Source organism: Jaculus jaculus, chromosome 2, assembly GCF_020740685.1.
Source record: "Jaculus jaculus isolate mJacJac1 chromosome 2, mJacJac1.mat.Y.cur, whole genome shotgun sequence".
NCBI lineage: Eukaryota > Metazoa > Chordata > Mammalia > Rodentia > Dipodidae > Jaculus > Jaculus jaculus.
The window spans coordinates 51,815,668-51,829,261 of NC_059103.1; the positions used below are offsets into that span (position 1 = coordinate 51,815,668).

Consider the following 13,594-nt stretch of genomic DNA (forward strand, 5'->3'; position numbering starts at 1 on the left):
GAAGCCTAAGGACCCCGGTTCGAGGCTCGCTTCCCCAGGTCCCACGTTAGCCAGATGCACAAGGGGCGCACACATCTGGAGTTCGTTTGCAGTGGCTGGAGGACCTGGCGCATCCTTTCTCTCTCTGTCTCTTTCTCTCTGTGTCTGTTGCTTTCAAATAAAAAAGTAAAAAGAAGCAAAACAAAAAAAAAATTTAAAAAAGAAAAAAGACATCAAAGTAGAAGAAGGAAAAGAAAGAAGGGGGATAAAAGAAAGTAATGGAAGGGAATTATGATGAAATACATTATATACATGTATATTTGTTTCAATCAAGAAATAAAAATTAATTAGCTTATACCTGAAAAAGGAGTGGGTGTACTTAGTAATCAACTGAATACTTTGACAGTTTACTCAACCATGGCAAAATTTTGAGAAAACTTTAGGGCTTCCTTAAAATGACTCTTCATGGTATTAAATTTTGATTAGAGATGAAATTGGCTTAAGAAGCTAGAGCTTTAAAGTCTGTTGGCTACCCACTAGAGAGCATTCTGAAGCTGTGCTTTTGCTATGAAAGACGACCCCCTGCATCACCAGGCACCATATGCACTAATGGGCACTCAACAAGTTAACCACCTGTTAGACTTATCCATAGAAACAAGAAGTTAATAAGAAAAAAACCATGTGAAACAAAACAAAAAGCAGTCCTGGCATGATTGTGAATCTATATTTAATGGTAACTATGCTTAGGTGTTTATTGTGGGGTATGAAAATTTTATCATTTCACATTGGCCATTCAAGAGGATTAAACACATTGGCATAGACACTTTGAACCACAAAGAGTATACCTGATTCATTATTTATGTGGAAATTGTTCTAATGTAGCCTCATTCTGTAGTCCTAGGGGAAACTACAGGAGCCTAAGAAAGCAAACTGCTTATATTTACCCATAGATTTTCCCAAGGACTAACATTTTTACAAAATCAGTCTTAATATGTTTATGTATTTACTCATTATTTGGTTGTGTGTGTGAGTGCTGGTTTGTGTATATTGATTCTTTATGAAACTATAAATTTTGTCAGCTATGCAAACTTCCTGATAAAACAAACATCTAAGAATACAATACTCTCATATTGCCCAGAAAGTGTGGCAGTTTCACTATATATATCTAAGAAGCTATCTCCTCTTTTGTATTTGATTCTAGCTTCTAGATTGTGCTTTTACAGTGTTTGCACAGGCAGCGGCTGGAAGGCAATGGGAAGCCTCTATCAGTAAACAGGAAGCACGGCACTCCTGAGACAGAAACACTGTGATGGCTAGATATGAATATCCTGGATCTTCTCCGCAGAAAGTTAGGCCTGGAGAGAGGCTGTTCTTAAACACAATGAGAGAAAATCTCAAATGCCTTCCACTCCATATCTATTAGTTCTTGTCTTTTAAGAAACTGAGAAGAAAATTTAAACTTTTAGTTTACATTTATTTGCTTGATATTTATTTATTTGACAGAGAAAGTGGGGGGGAAGGAGAGAGAGGAAGAGAGAGATTGGTTGTGCCAGGGCCTCGAGCCACTGCAAACAAACTTCAGACATGTGTGCCCCCTTGTGCATCTGGCTAACGTGGTTCCTGGGGAATCAAACCTGGGTCCTTTGGCTTTGCAGGCAAATGCCTTAACCGCTAAGCCATTCCTCCAGCCCTGCTTGTTTTGTTTTAAACCTCCTATAGTTTGGAAAGATTAGGTTTTTAAATTAGTTTGTTGATTTCACAGAAAAATCCCTACATTTTTATAATTGCATAAAATTATATAATGTTTTAATAAAGAAGTATTTGTGGGCTGGAGAGATGGCTTAGTGGTCAAGGCATTTGCCTGTATAGACAAAGGACCTTGGTTTGATTATCCAGGACCCACATAAACCAGATGCACAAGGTGGCATATGCATTGATGTTTGTTTGCGGTGGCTGGAGGCCCTGGCACACCCACTCTCTCTCTCTCTGTCTGCCTGCCTCTCTCTCTCAAATAGATTTAAAAAAAAAAAAGCAAATATGTGCCTTTGTATTTGAGTTTAAAATTTTTTTTGTTTATTTTTATTTATTTCTTTGAAAGCGACAGAGAGAAGGAGGGAGAGAGAGAGAAATAAAGAGAGAGAATGAGTGCACCAGGGCTTCCAGCCACTGCAAACGAACACCAGATGCATGCACCCCCTTGTGCATCTGGCTAAGGTGGGTCCTGTGGAACTGAGCCTCAAACCGGGTTCCTTAGGCTTCACAGGCAAGCACTTAACTGCTAAGCCATCTCTCCAGCCCATGAGTTTTTTGATTTTTTTTTTTTTTTTTGTAAAATGCTGATTGTACTTGTGAGCTTTTCTCATAGCTGTGACAGAATCCCTGATAAATTGCTTAAGAGAGGAAAAGATCTATTTTGGCTCACAGTTTCAGAAGGATCAGTCCATGGTCAGTTGGTCCCATGTTCTTGGGAAGATATCATGGAGGCAGGAGAAAAGCTTCTTACCTCATGACAGACAGTAAACAGAGAAAGAAAACATACCAAAAAGCCCAGGTAAGATAAAGTATGAAGAACACATTGCCAGTGACATACTTCCTGCAAATAGGCCACTCCTCCTACCTCTTTCCACTGCTCCCAATGCTATCATATTCTGAATACACAGGCATTATTCTATTGGTTACCTTAGAGCCCTAGTGATTTAATTACTTCTGGAAATGCCATCATAGACATAACCAGAGGTGTGTTTTCCTGATCTAGATGTCTCTCAGTGCAGTTGACAAAGAGGAGTAACCATTGCACTGATGGATGTCATGAGACCTCACCATTCTCTGCTCTATGAGAACATCAATCTTCCTGTTTCTGGGGAAAAATAAGGCAAGGTAAGTAGACTCAGGTGACTTTCTGATGCTGAGGTTAATAAAAAGCCCTACTTTGGTATTCAGCACACTCAATCTTTGCTGTTACTATAAATAGAAAAATGAATAATCTGCTAAGTTCAGAATTCTGGTTTGATTTCTAGCAAGTACAACCACCCCAGCTCTTAAATTAAAAACAAACCCAAACAAAACTTTAATTTTCTGCTCCTAACCACTACTTTATGTGTTATTCATTACAGCACAAAAAGAAATCATTCCCACAGATGATATGATCACTCTGGTTTGATAATGAATGCCTGTGTTAATATGATACACTGGCTTCTCTTTGTTGAGCCCTTCCATATCACTGTCTAACCTTCTGCCATGACATCTCCCCAGAGACACTCAGCAACAAGAGGGATTCAGAAGTCTGAGCTCCAAGTTCTTCCATTTCACTCCCACTTCCAGCTCTGGGGCAACTTTTCACATCTGACTTCAGATCTCTCTAGAGATCTGTCCTTTGTGCCTGCAGATTTCTAAGCTGTAGCAACAGTTCTCCTCCTTCTGTGCCTCTGATTATGTGTGGTCCTGACTTCCTACCATGGCTATCTATTGGCACCACAACATGACTTGTTGGGGTCTGTTCTGGATTGCATGAGTGTCCCTCGAAGGCTTGATTCCAGACCTATGCTATGGGAAGTGATGGAACCTTCAGAGGTAGGACCTAGTGAAGGGAGAGAGGGAGGCCTTTAGGCCACTGGGCTGTGCCTTCGGAAGAGTGTATAGGACTCCAGTCTCTTAGGTTCTCTCTGGTTCCTCATTTATTCATAGTACGTTCTGCCTTGTACTCTGGCTATTAGGTGCTCTCTAAACAGAGGCCTCCAACAACCCAGTCTTGATTGGAACCTTCAGAACCATAAGTAAAAGTAAACCTTTTATTTTCTATAAGTGCCTCTGGTACTTTTGTTACAATGCAATGAGGCTGACTTATACAGAGCTTTTTAACGTTTACATTCTTTTTTTAACCAACCTCAGTGAATTCTACACCCTGCCTCAACTAATTAAAAAAAAAATTCAATAAAAATTGAATCAATGTCACATTACATTACTTAGGAAAATAAGAAAAATATTTTTGTACGTATGGTGTATGTATGCATGTTCAAAATAGGGTGAGTGCACAAGTGTGCAAATATTTTACATGTGTGTGGAAGACAGGCTGACGTCAGATGTCTTACTCAATAGCTCTCTATGTTACTTTTTATTCAAGTGTTTTAAAAATAATTTTTAATATTATTTGTTTATTTGAGAGAGATAAGCAGATAGATAGATGGGGGTGGGGGGAAAGAGGAGAGAGAGATTGTGCCAGGGTTTCTAGCCCCTGAAAATGAACTTGAGACACATGTACCACCTTGTCCATTTGGCTTATGTGTAGACACTGGGGAATCAAACGTGGGTCTTTAGGCTTCACAGGCAAGCACCTAAATCACTAAGCCATCTCTCCAGCCCCCATGTTAATTTGTTTTTTTTTTCAAAGTAAGGTCTCATTCTAGTTCAGGCTGACCTGGAATTTACTATGTAGTCTCAGGGTGGCCTTGAACTCATGGCAATCCTCCTACCTCTGCCTCCTGAGTGCTGGGATTAAAGACATGTGTCACCACACCCAGCTCCATGTTACTTTTTAAGACAGTATTTCTCACTTAATTCAGTGTTCATCTATCAGGTTAGACAAATTAACTTTTAGTATCCTGCTGTCTCACCTCCCCAGCACCGAGATTACAGGTAGGCTCAACCATGCCTGACAATTTTACATAAGTGCTGGGATCTGAACTTAGGTCCTCATAGAAAACACAGAAAAGAAAAAATAATTCTAAAGAGATGTGGCAGGGGTTATTGGAGCCAGGTATGGTGGCACATGTTTGTAATCTCAGCACTTGGCAGGTAGGGACAGGGAAATCAGGAGTTCAAAGCCAGCCTCATCTACTTGGCAAGTTTGTAATCAGCCTGAGCGATGGAACAAAGAACCCAACAAAATTTAAAAAATATAACAAAAATATGAATAAACAATCAATAAACAACAAGAAATGGAGCATAATTGCAAGAGTAGACCTATTTAGGACTTAAAGTGCCACTAGATTGACAGGCAAATGTGGTCGCGTTGTTTTAAGGTGCTCACGCTAATGTTTAGAATTGAAGAATAGACCACTAAATTGCAGCACACATTGGGACACACAGTTTATTACTAAGAGAGAGGATGGCAAGAGTCAGGGTAAAGCTGTGTTGAGATACAGTGCACACAACCTCATGTACAGGGTTGCATTTGCTTGGACACGAAAACACATTGCAAAACATTGTTATTTTGTTGTTTCACCTTTGGCCAACTTAGAAAATGACTTCCGTTTTCTCAGTTCCTATCTCACTCAAGGTAATTAATCTGTCAATCAAGAATTTACATTTACAAAACTTTCTGCAGTGAAAGGAATGATTTACATAGTTTTGTGCAAAGCTAGTTTAAGTGAACCCAATTAATAATTCAAGAATGGCTTCTTAAGATTCTTGAATTAGTATTACATTTGAATCCACTTTACAGAACGAAGGGCTTTCAAGCATACTTTCAGAGCTTTTTTTTTTTTCCCCAAAGAAAAGACAAAAAATTAGACATAGCTATTATTTGAGATAGTCCTTTTGTGGAACTTCACAATTATACTGTGAATTTAGGAAATACTCCCTTCCTTCCCCTTCCCCAGGCACACAGTAAATGGAACCAGCTACTTCTGCTCTGAACTCTCATTCCTGCCCATGAAGAAGTTACTTCTTTTTTTTTAAAAATAATTTATTTATTTATTTGAGAGCGACAGACACAGAGAGAAAGACAGGTAGAGGGAGAGAGAGAGAATGGGCGCGCCAGGGCTTCCAGCCTCTGCAAACGAGCTCCAGATGCATGCACCCCCTTGTGCATCTGGCTAACGTGGGACCTGGGGAAGAGAGCCTCGAACCGGGGTCCTTAGGCTTCACAGGCAAGTGCTTAACCGCTAAGCCATCTCTCCAGCCCTGAAGAAGTTACTTCTTTGCGCTGACAACGTGTACAACTCACATTCTAGCAGGGCCAGCACTAGGGTGAGAGGCATAAGGTAGCAATCTCAAGGTGCAATTTGGGTTTTGACACAGGGTCTCATTCCAACCCAGGCTGGCCCTGAGTTCCTACCTCAGCCTCCCAAAGTGCTAAGATAAAAGGAGTGAGCCACCATGCCCGGATGCAAGTTTTTCTTTTTTTAAATTTGTGTATATTGGTGCACACTTACCAAAGCTTGGTGTGGAGGTCAGAGGAAACCTCAGGGTTCGGTCCTCTCCTTCCACCTTGTCATATCTCTCGCGTTTGGCAGCTGGGAGGCCAGACTGGCTGGTTTGTGAGCCTCAGAATTCTCCCGACTCTGCTGCCCCTTGCCTTGGGAAACCACGTGGGATTACAGGCACAAGAGTTGCTCTCCAAGGGCCTTTACGTGGGTGAGTGCTGGGCAGCTACAGTCATGCCCTCAGAGCAAATGTTTTCTTAACCAACAAGCCATTTCTCTAATGCCTCCAGGCACAAATTGTAAGAAAGACAGTGAAAAAGAAACAATTTAATACGTTATTGAAAAAAAAATAATTTTAAAAGAGTCATCGTGGAGGTTGGGGATATAGGGGATGTAGTCAGTAATTGAGTGCTTGAACTATTTGTTCACGGCCCTGAGTCCAATTCTCAGGACACACACACACACCCATCATTGGGGAGGGGGGTGAATTAAACTTAAAGATTGTGACAGTCAACCAGTTTCACTGGCCTTGCCTAATCCTGGCCTTTGGAGTACCCAGAACAGCAGAAGTGCGCAACTCGTCTGGAGTCTACCTACAGAGTTCTTTCTATTCCCTCTTCTCTTTTGAGACCAAAAGCAATAGGATTTCCCTGGGTGAGCCCGGAGATACCGCCTGGCAGTTTCATCCAGCCGGTGGAGATTGGCAGCGAGGACCAAACCGTGAGTCAGGCTGGGAGCGGGAGCTGCGGGTGTGCGCGCGCAGGGCGGCTCCAGTCTCTGCTCACACTCGCATTGGCACCTGCCTCCTCCAGGGGCGGGTGTCGCGGGCCGCCAGGTGCAGGTGCGCAGCCTCGGAGAAGCGGGGGATGGGGACGGCGGTCCTCGCACGCGCAGCTGGAGCCGGGCTGGGGCTGCTCCTCTGCAGCCAGTGAGCACCGGAGAGCCGGAGCCGCCTGGAGGGAGGCGCGTGCGTGGAGCCGGGGCAGGGCTCCCGGATCCCGCCCGAAGCAGCGCAGGAGCCGAGCAGCCGCTGCTCTCGGATCTGCCGGGCGGCCGACCAGCCTGAGCATGGCCCGGGTCGCCGCAGCCATCCTCCCCGCGCTGCTGCTGCTGCTGCTGCTGCTGCCCACTCCTACCCGGAGCCCTGGAGTGGCAGGAGAACCGCGTAAGTACAGCCACGCTACAAACTTGCAGTAGGCTATCTGGAAAACTTTGCATTTAATTTCTGGCAATATTTGGATCTGGACTAGCAGAGCATGCGCCTGAAAATAAAGACCTTTCCAAATAAACCTTATTGACTTGCAACCTGAAACATGGAATTTTGTTGAAGACTTTCCTCTTGTGGGCGAGCCTATCTGACTTTTTAATCTATGCAGTTGAATGCTTATTGAGAAAACCGCTGTTTTCACAAAACCAAAGAGAACACCGTAGTAAGCCAATTCTGGCATTTATTCCTTTTGAGGACTGGAATATTTTAAAGGAATTAAGTCTAACAAGGCAATAACTGGCAGACATTACATCATCCTGCATCACTTTAGGTGTTAGCAGCTTAGTTTTGCAGACCACGGCAGCTTTAGAGTTAAGATGCTAATTAACTGCTGTGTTCTGGAGAAATGGAGCACCTGTAGACGAACCAAACTGTAGGATCCAAATTTAATAACTTGCCCAGCTTGCTAAGGAGAAAACACTCCCTTAACAAAGGGATTCATTTCAGGGCATAAAAGTTCTCGCTTAATGACGAAACTTAGCTAGTCGTTTAGGTCTCTGAATGCTGACCTTTTCCATTAAAAAAAAAAAAAAAAAGGCTTTTAGCATCCTCTTCCTGACTTGCCAAATTTTGGAAGTTTTTACTTTTTGAATGGATCATATTCTAATGTAATGATTGGTCTCAATAAATAGTTCAGGAAACCCAAAGCAGTCATATCTTATCATACATAAAAATGTCATAAAATGTCAACTTTTTTTTGGGTCTCTTCTAATTTAAACCACACACGAGGTTGTAATTGTTAAAAATATCTTCCTTCTTGAATTAAAATTAAGTGTTTTTTTTTCCGGCACTCCTAGCCTTCACACCTTCTTTCCAAAAACTCTCTTGAGATCAGCACAAGAATGGTAATGGTAATGTTCGGCTCCAGCGGTCCCATAACCATCCGTATAAGCTTGCTTAGCCAGGGTTCTCTCTTCCCTGAAGCTTGGCCCCGACATTGTCCCCACACTCTGACCCAGGCCCAGCCTGCACTGAGCTGTGCTATCAAGTCACACCTCATCCTAAAATATCAGCTCCTGACCCCGTCGGTCACAAGTTGTATTGTGTTTCAGATTCAACTTTAGTTTGGTTTTGTGAGAAGACTTTGCTAATAAAACGTGGATATTTAGACCAAATCAAATTCCTTGGGCATTGTTTTGCTTAAATAAGTCCATGAAGGAGAAATGAACTCCTGGTAGAAAGGCTAATAAATAGTAGTGACACACCAATGAGCTGGTAGAATCCAGCAACGATAAAACAAGTCACTAGAGGTCACTCTTACTATTCATACAGGACTTCAGAAAGACTTCCTGTGGAAACAAAGCAGTGAGATTGGTGGGAGATTCTAACAGCGCTCTCCCGGGTTTTGTTACTCTGTGGAGATTGCTTTTCCCTGGCAGCGTTAGTTGTCTTGACAATATTTTGCTTGGAATCAGATGGAAGGATTAAGGACTCAACACCAGTTAAGCTGTTCTCTCATAGTGAGCATTCTTGGAGGGGTAGGAGACATCTGAGAGGAACTGTGTCCACCACACTGATAAATGTTCAAAATGGGTTTGTTGTTGAAGTTGGCTGATGACACTTAAAAGTTCAGTACTAGTTTTGTGATATATATTTCCATCAAGGAGGTTTTAATATTTCCATATTTAATATATTTTTATTAATTTAAAATTACCTTTAAGATTGAAGAATTCCTCGATATCCATGACCTCATAGTGCCTGACACTTGCCTATCCAAGACCATAAGAGGAGGGAAAGATCACGACATCAAAATAAAAGAGAGACTGATTGAAATGGGGAGGGGATATGATGGAGAATGGAGTTTCAAAGGAGAAAGTGGGGGGAGGGAGGGTATTACCATGGGATATTTTTTATAATCATGGAAAATGTTTTAAAAAATTGAGAAAAAATAAAATAAAATAAGATAAAAAAAGATTGAAGAATTCTTACTATTCTTACAATTCTTTATTGATATATTACCAAGAAAGTGAGCCCATCTTGAATACAAATAAGGAAGTTAAAGCCGGGCCTGGCGGCCCATGCCTTTAATCCCAGCACTCAGGAGGCAGAGGTAGGAGGATCACCATGAGTTCGAGGCCACCCTGAGACTACATAGTGAATTCCAGGTAGGCCTGAGCTGGAGTGAGACCCTACCTTGAAAAACAAACAAAACAAAACAACAAAAAAAAAGAAAGTTAAAAGTCTCCTCCTGTTTGTGTGGACATCATGACTAACAACCACCTGGAAGCAAAATCAGTTATTACCAATGCAAATTGTGGCTAACAGCACAAAAAAAATGGCTGTTTGTTTGAAATGGGGTCATGAAAAGAGTAAACAAAACATTTTAAGGACTCTGTGTATTTAATTTGAATATTAGTTGCTCTGACAATTAAGTGGATAGTCTTATGTTAGGGGATTTTGCTTGGAAAGAAGTATTTTATTATCTTCAGTCCTCATGAATTTATTCTTTCTTTTTCTTACCGATTTTTGAAGGCTAGTTGGAGTTATCCTGTATACTTGTTATCTTTCTGAAGATGAAATATCTAAACACACCATTACAAAAACACTGACTATGCCACCTGTTCTTCTGAACTGTCCATGGAAGTGCTTATAGGATTGTAAACACAAATCTTCAGTTAGAGTTTTGTATTTTCTTTATGTTATTTCATGTGTTATTGCTACCAAAGGGTAAAATCCTGCCTGTGCCTCTCACGCTGTGATCATCCTTGCCCTGCGACTATTTCTGGACATTAGGACATTGTGGAAGGTGGGGGTAGTGCCGGGCAACTTGACTTCATTGTGCCTTAAATTAATCAAAATTGGTGTCCAAAGGCTGGAGAGATGGCTCAGTGGCTAAATATGCTTAATAATAATAATCAGGGCCTGAGACCCTCATGAAGCCATATTAAACAGCTGGGCATGGTCTTGTATGCCTGTAACCTGAGTCTCAGGTTATAGACCCAGGCATTGTCAGAACTGTCAAAAGAAAAGCCATAACAAAACACTGCAAACTACAGAATCAGTAAAAGATTGTGGCCCAAACAAGAACAGTTTGAAGAGTGATGGAGCAGGACATCTAATCTCCAATTTCAGCCACTGCAGCCGAGTGTATAGAGTGCTGCAAGGGTATATACATGTGTATGTACCATACACACACACACACACACACTCTGAGTCTGATAATAATCAGGCCTAATTTGTCTTAGCTTTTTTTTTTTTTCTTATCCTATCGCTTTGTCCACCTGTCTAAGAGTGACAAACAGGCCACTTATTGCTCTCACACAGAACCTGAAGATAGAAGAAAACAAAGAAGGATTCAGCTCTGGGCTCTGAACTTAAGGATGCCTAATCAGATGATTGGGTGAACCTTATAGAAGTGCCTAGGATGCTGAGCAACAGAACTCAATGTAACATTTATTTATTTATTTTTTTGAGAAAGAGAAGCTGGTCACTGGATCATTTATATTCATTGGTTAGCTAAAAACAATCATAGTGGTTTACTTTTTCCCAAATAGCTATGTTTTTCAAATTCACCAGATAGTCTGGGAAAAGAAGGATATGCCATAGAGCATGTGGTTTAGTAAGCAAATTCATTTAGGATATTACACAGTGACCCATGTCAGGAAAATTGCCTCCTATGAGTAGAGGGATAATTATTTTAGTAGGTGCTTCAGTATGGACCTTTTGGCAATACCATTTTTATAAAAAGCATTTGCAGATGAGTAATAGATGTCTAGTTTGTTAAAAAAGTCAGGACCTGGAGAGATGGCTTAGCAATTGAGGTGCTTGCCTGTGAAGCCTAAGGACTTATGTTCTACTCCCCAGATTCCACATAAGCCAGACACACAAAGTGACACATGCTCAAGGTCATGCATGAGCACAAGGTGGTGCACCCTTATAGAGTAAGATTGCAGTGATGGAGGCCCTGGCATGCCAATTCTCTCTCTCTCTCATAAAAAAAATGGAGTTAATATAACCTTCATACATTATCTCCTAACTGTGTGACAATCTTTACATAGCCTAAATACTCCATGCAAATAATAAATTCCAAAATTTTAATTCAGTTATGAGTCAAACAATTAAATTGCTTGTTCCTTGTTTCCCCTGTCTTCTGGAACAATTTGGTCATAAATCCCTTTGTGGAGCTGAGCAGGTAGACATCTATGTTGGCTAATGATGTGGACTAAGAACACTGTGCATCATTTAGGCACCTACCAGAGGCATCCACAGAGTACAAGGGATGGGGCCATGAGGAGGTGGCCCTGGTGGAGACTTAATAGCTGCCTGTGAGAGGTTCAGTCAGGTGAGGGTAGAAGCATTCACTGAAGGAGGAGAAGAAGGTGTAGCAGAGTAATGCTCTGCTTAGTTCTGGACTGGATGCTTACTCTACAAAGGACATTATCAGGAACCAATTAAATAGGACAAAAGATAAGGATTAATACTTGGAATTATCTTTATTATAATGGTGATGGTGTATTGTGGTATTGTGGGAGAATAAACTTTTTTGTAGGAAATACATACTAAAACAATCATAAATGATGAAGTATAGTTCTTCTATCTTTTGTAAATTGTTTCCAAGTTTGATGTGTATTTGTTTAAAAACATTCAAATTGCATTTCAGGGAAACATGGAACTATAGAATAACTCAAATAATTAAGTAAATTTAAATTGATACTTCTTCCCTGAGGGTGATACAGAGTGAGCATCAAGGAGATTTTTAAGAAGTCAAATAATTAGTGAGAAATAACATTTGTTTATAACTCTGAATAAAATTAGCCTAAATTTCTGAATAAAATAGGGTATTTGCCTTTGTTTGGGGTTAGTCTTCCATTCTTTTCTGGAATGTTTAGTGGCTGTGACTTTTCTATCACACACCTTCAGAGCATCTTCTAAGGTTTAGACATCTGGATGAATCCCTTAGACTGACAGGACTTGGTCAAGTAGGTCAGCTTCCTCACCTTTGGTATGACTTTTCACCTAAAAGTTGATTGAGCTTCAACCCAACTGGTCTGTGTTACTCAGTATTTGAAAACCTGGGTTGTATTCAGGCCAGATGTGCCTTAACATGACATTAGAATAGTCCTTTTCCACTTGGTGTGCAAAGCATACAAATGCTTCTTGTAAATATTTTTCTAAAGGATTTTATATATTTATGATATATATGATGTACTGGCATGCAAAAGTATCTATGAAATTCAACAGCCACTATTACAGCCCCACCTGGGCTACCATAGATTTAATTTTCTAAAGAATGGAGTATATGCTTACTTTGATTAAACATCCATGGTGAAACCACTTCTCTGGTAATAAAAATAGAATTTCCTAAAATGGAGGTAGAAATGATCTTGTTTATATTCTAGTTCATGAGTATTCTTATTGGAATCATATGCAGAGCTATTGAAGAAGTGGTTCAAATCTCCTATCACCTTGACTTCTCTTGTATGTTGCCAGAACCTCTTCATGGCCCTTTCAACATAGATCCAAACATTTATGGAATTCCAGACACAAATAAATGGATTTCTTTGGAAACCAAATAAGCAAATAGAGTTTCTCTTTGGTATGATTTGGTCTACAATATTAACTATACTTTAAGATACCTGTTAAATCAGAGATGCTTCCTACATAAAGAGATAATCTTTACAGACTATATTATCCTTCAGAGAGCTGGTAAGATTTGAGCTGCATGTAGTGACTAATGACAGAAATGCACAGGGAACTAACTTTATTTTTATGTAAGTATACATTTGCTCAGAGTGTAAAGTTGTAAAATACTGTAGTTTGGATCTTGAATATCTCCAACGACCATGCATTAAAGGATTAGTCCCCAGGGTGTCACTATTGGGAGGTAGTAGAAACTGTAGTAAGAAGTCTTTTGGTTAGTGTTGGCTCAAGAAGGGATGTGGGACACGCCTGTGTCCCTGCTGTTACCAAATGGTCCTGCTATTGTGTGCTTCCTTGCCGCTGGCTCAAAACAATGGGTTCAATTGATGATAAACTGAACCCTCTGAAGCAGTGAGCCAAAATAAACCTTTATCTTTATAAGTTAATTATCTTGGGTATTTTAGTATTGTGACCAAAAGCTGAGTAGCACATAGGTTATTAAAAACCTACTGTTTTAATGCTGCATGAAGTAAAATGATAATTAGCAGTTAGATGCATATGTTTGAGGATTCCTTCAAAATCAGGCTCCAGCTAACACCTCTGCAGCACACCTACTCAACGTACC

At 40.6% G+C, this 13,594-nt stretch overlaps 2 protein-coding genes across 2 annotated transcripts in view; one reads left to right on the forward strand and one right to left on the reverse strand.

Moving 5' to 3' along the window:
• The window catches only part of LOC101595925 (spermatogenesis-associated protein 31-like), a 62,905-nt gene extending 55,713 nt beyond the window's left edge, over positions 1 to 7,192 (reverse strand). The window contains exon 1 of the mRNA XM_045143506.1: positions 6,910 to 7,192. Within this exon, the coding sequence (XP_044999441.1) occupies positions 6,910 to 7,192 (283 nt within the window). The remainder of the gene's footprint in view (positions 1 to 6,909) is intronic.
• The window catches only part of LOC101596216 (contactin-associated protein-like 3), a 246,774-nt gene continuing 240,125 nt past the window's right edge, over positions 6,946 to 13,594 (forward strand). Inside the window, exon 1 of the mRNA XM_045144614.1 lies at positions 6,946 to 7,287. Coding sequence (XP_045000549.1) covers positions 7,191 to 7,287 — 97 coding nt within the window. The 5' untranslated portion in view covers positions 6,946 to 7,190. The remainder of the gene's footprint in view (positions 7,288 to 13,594) is intronic.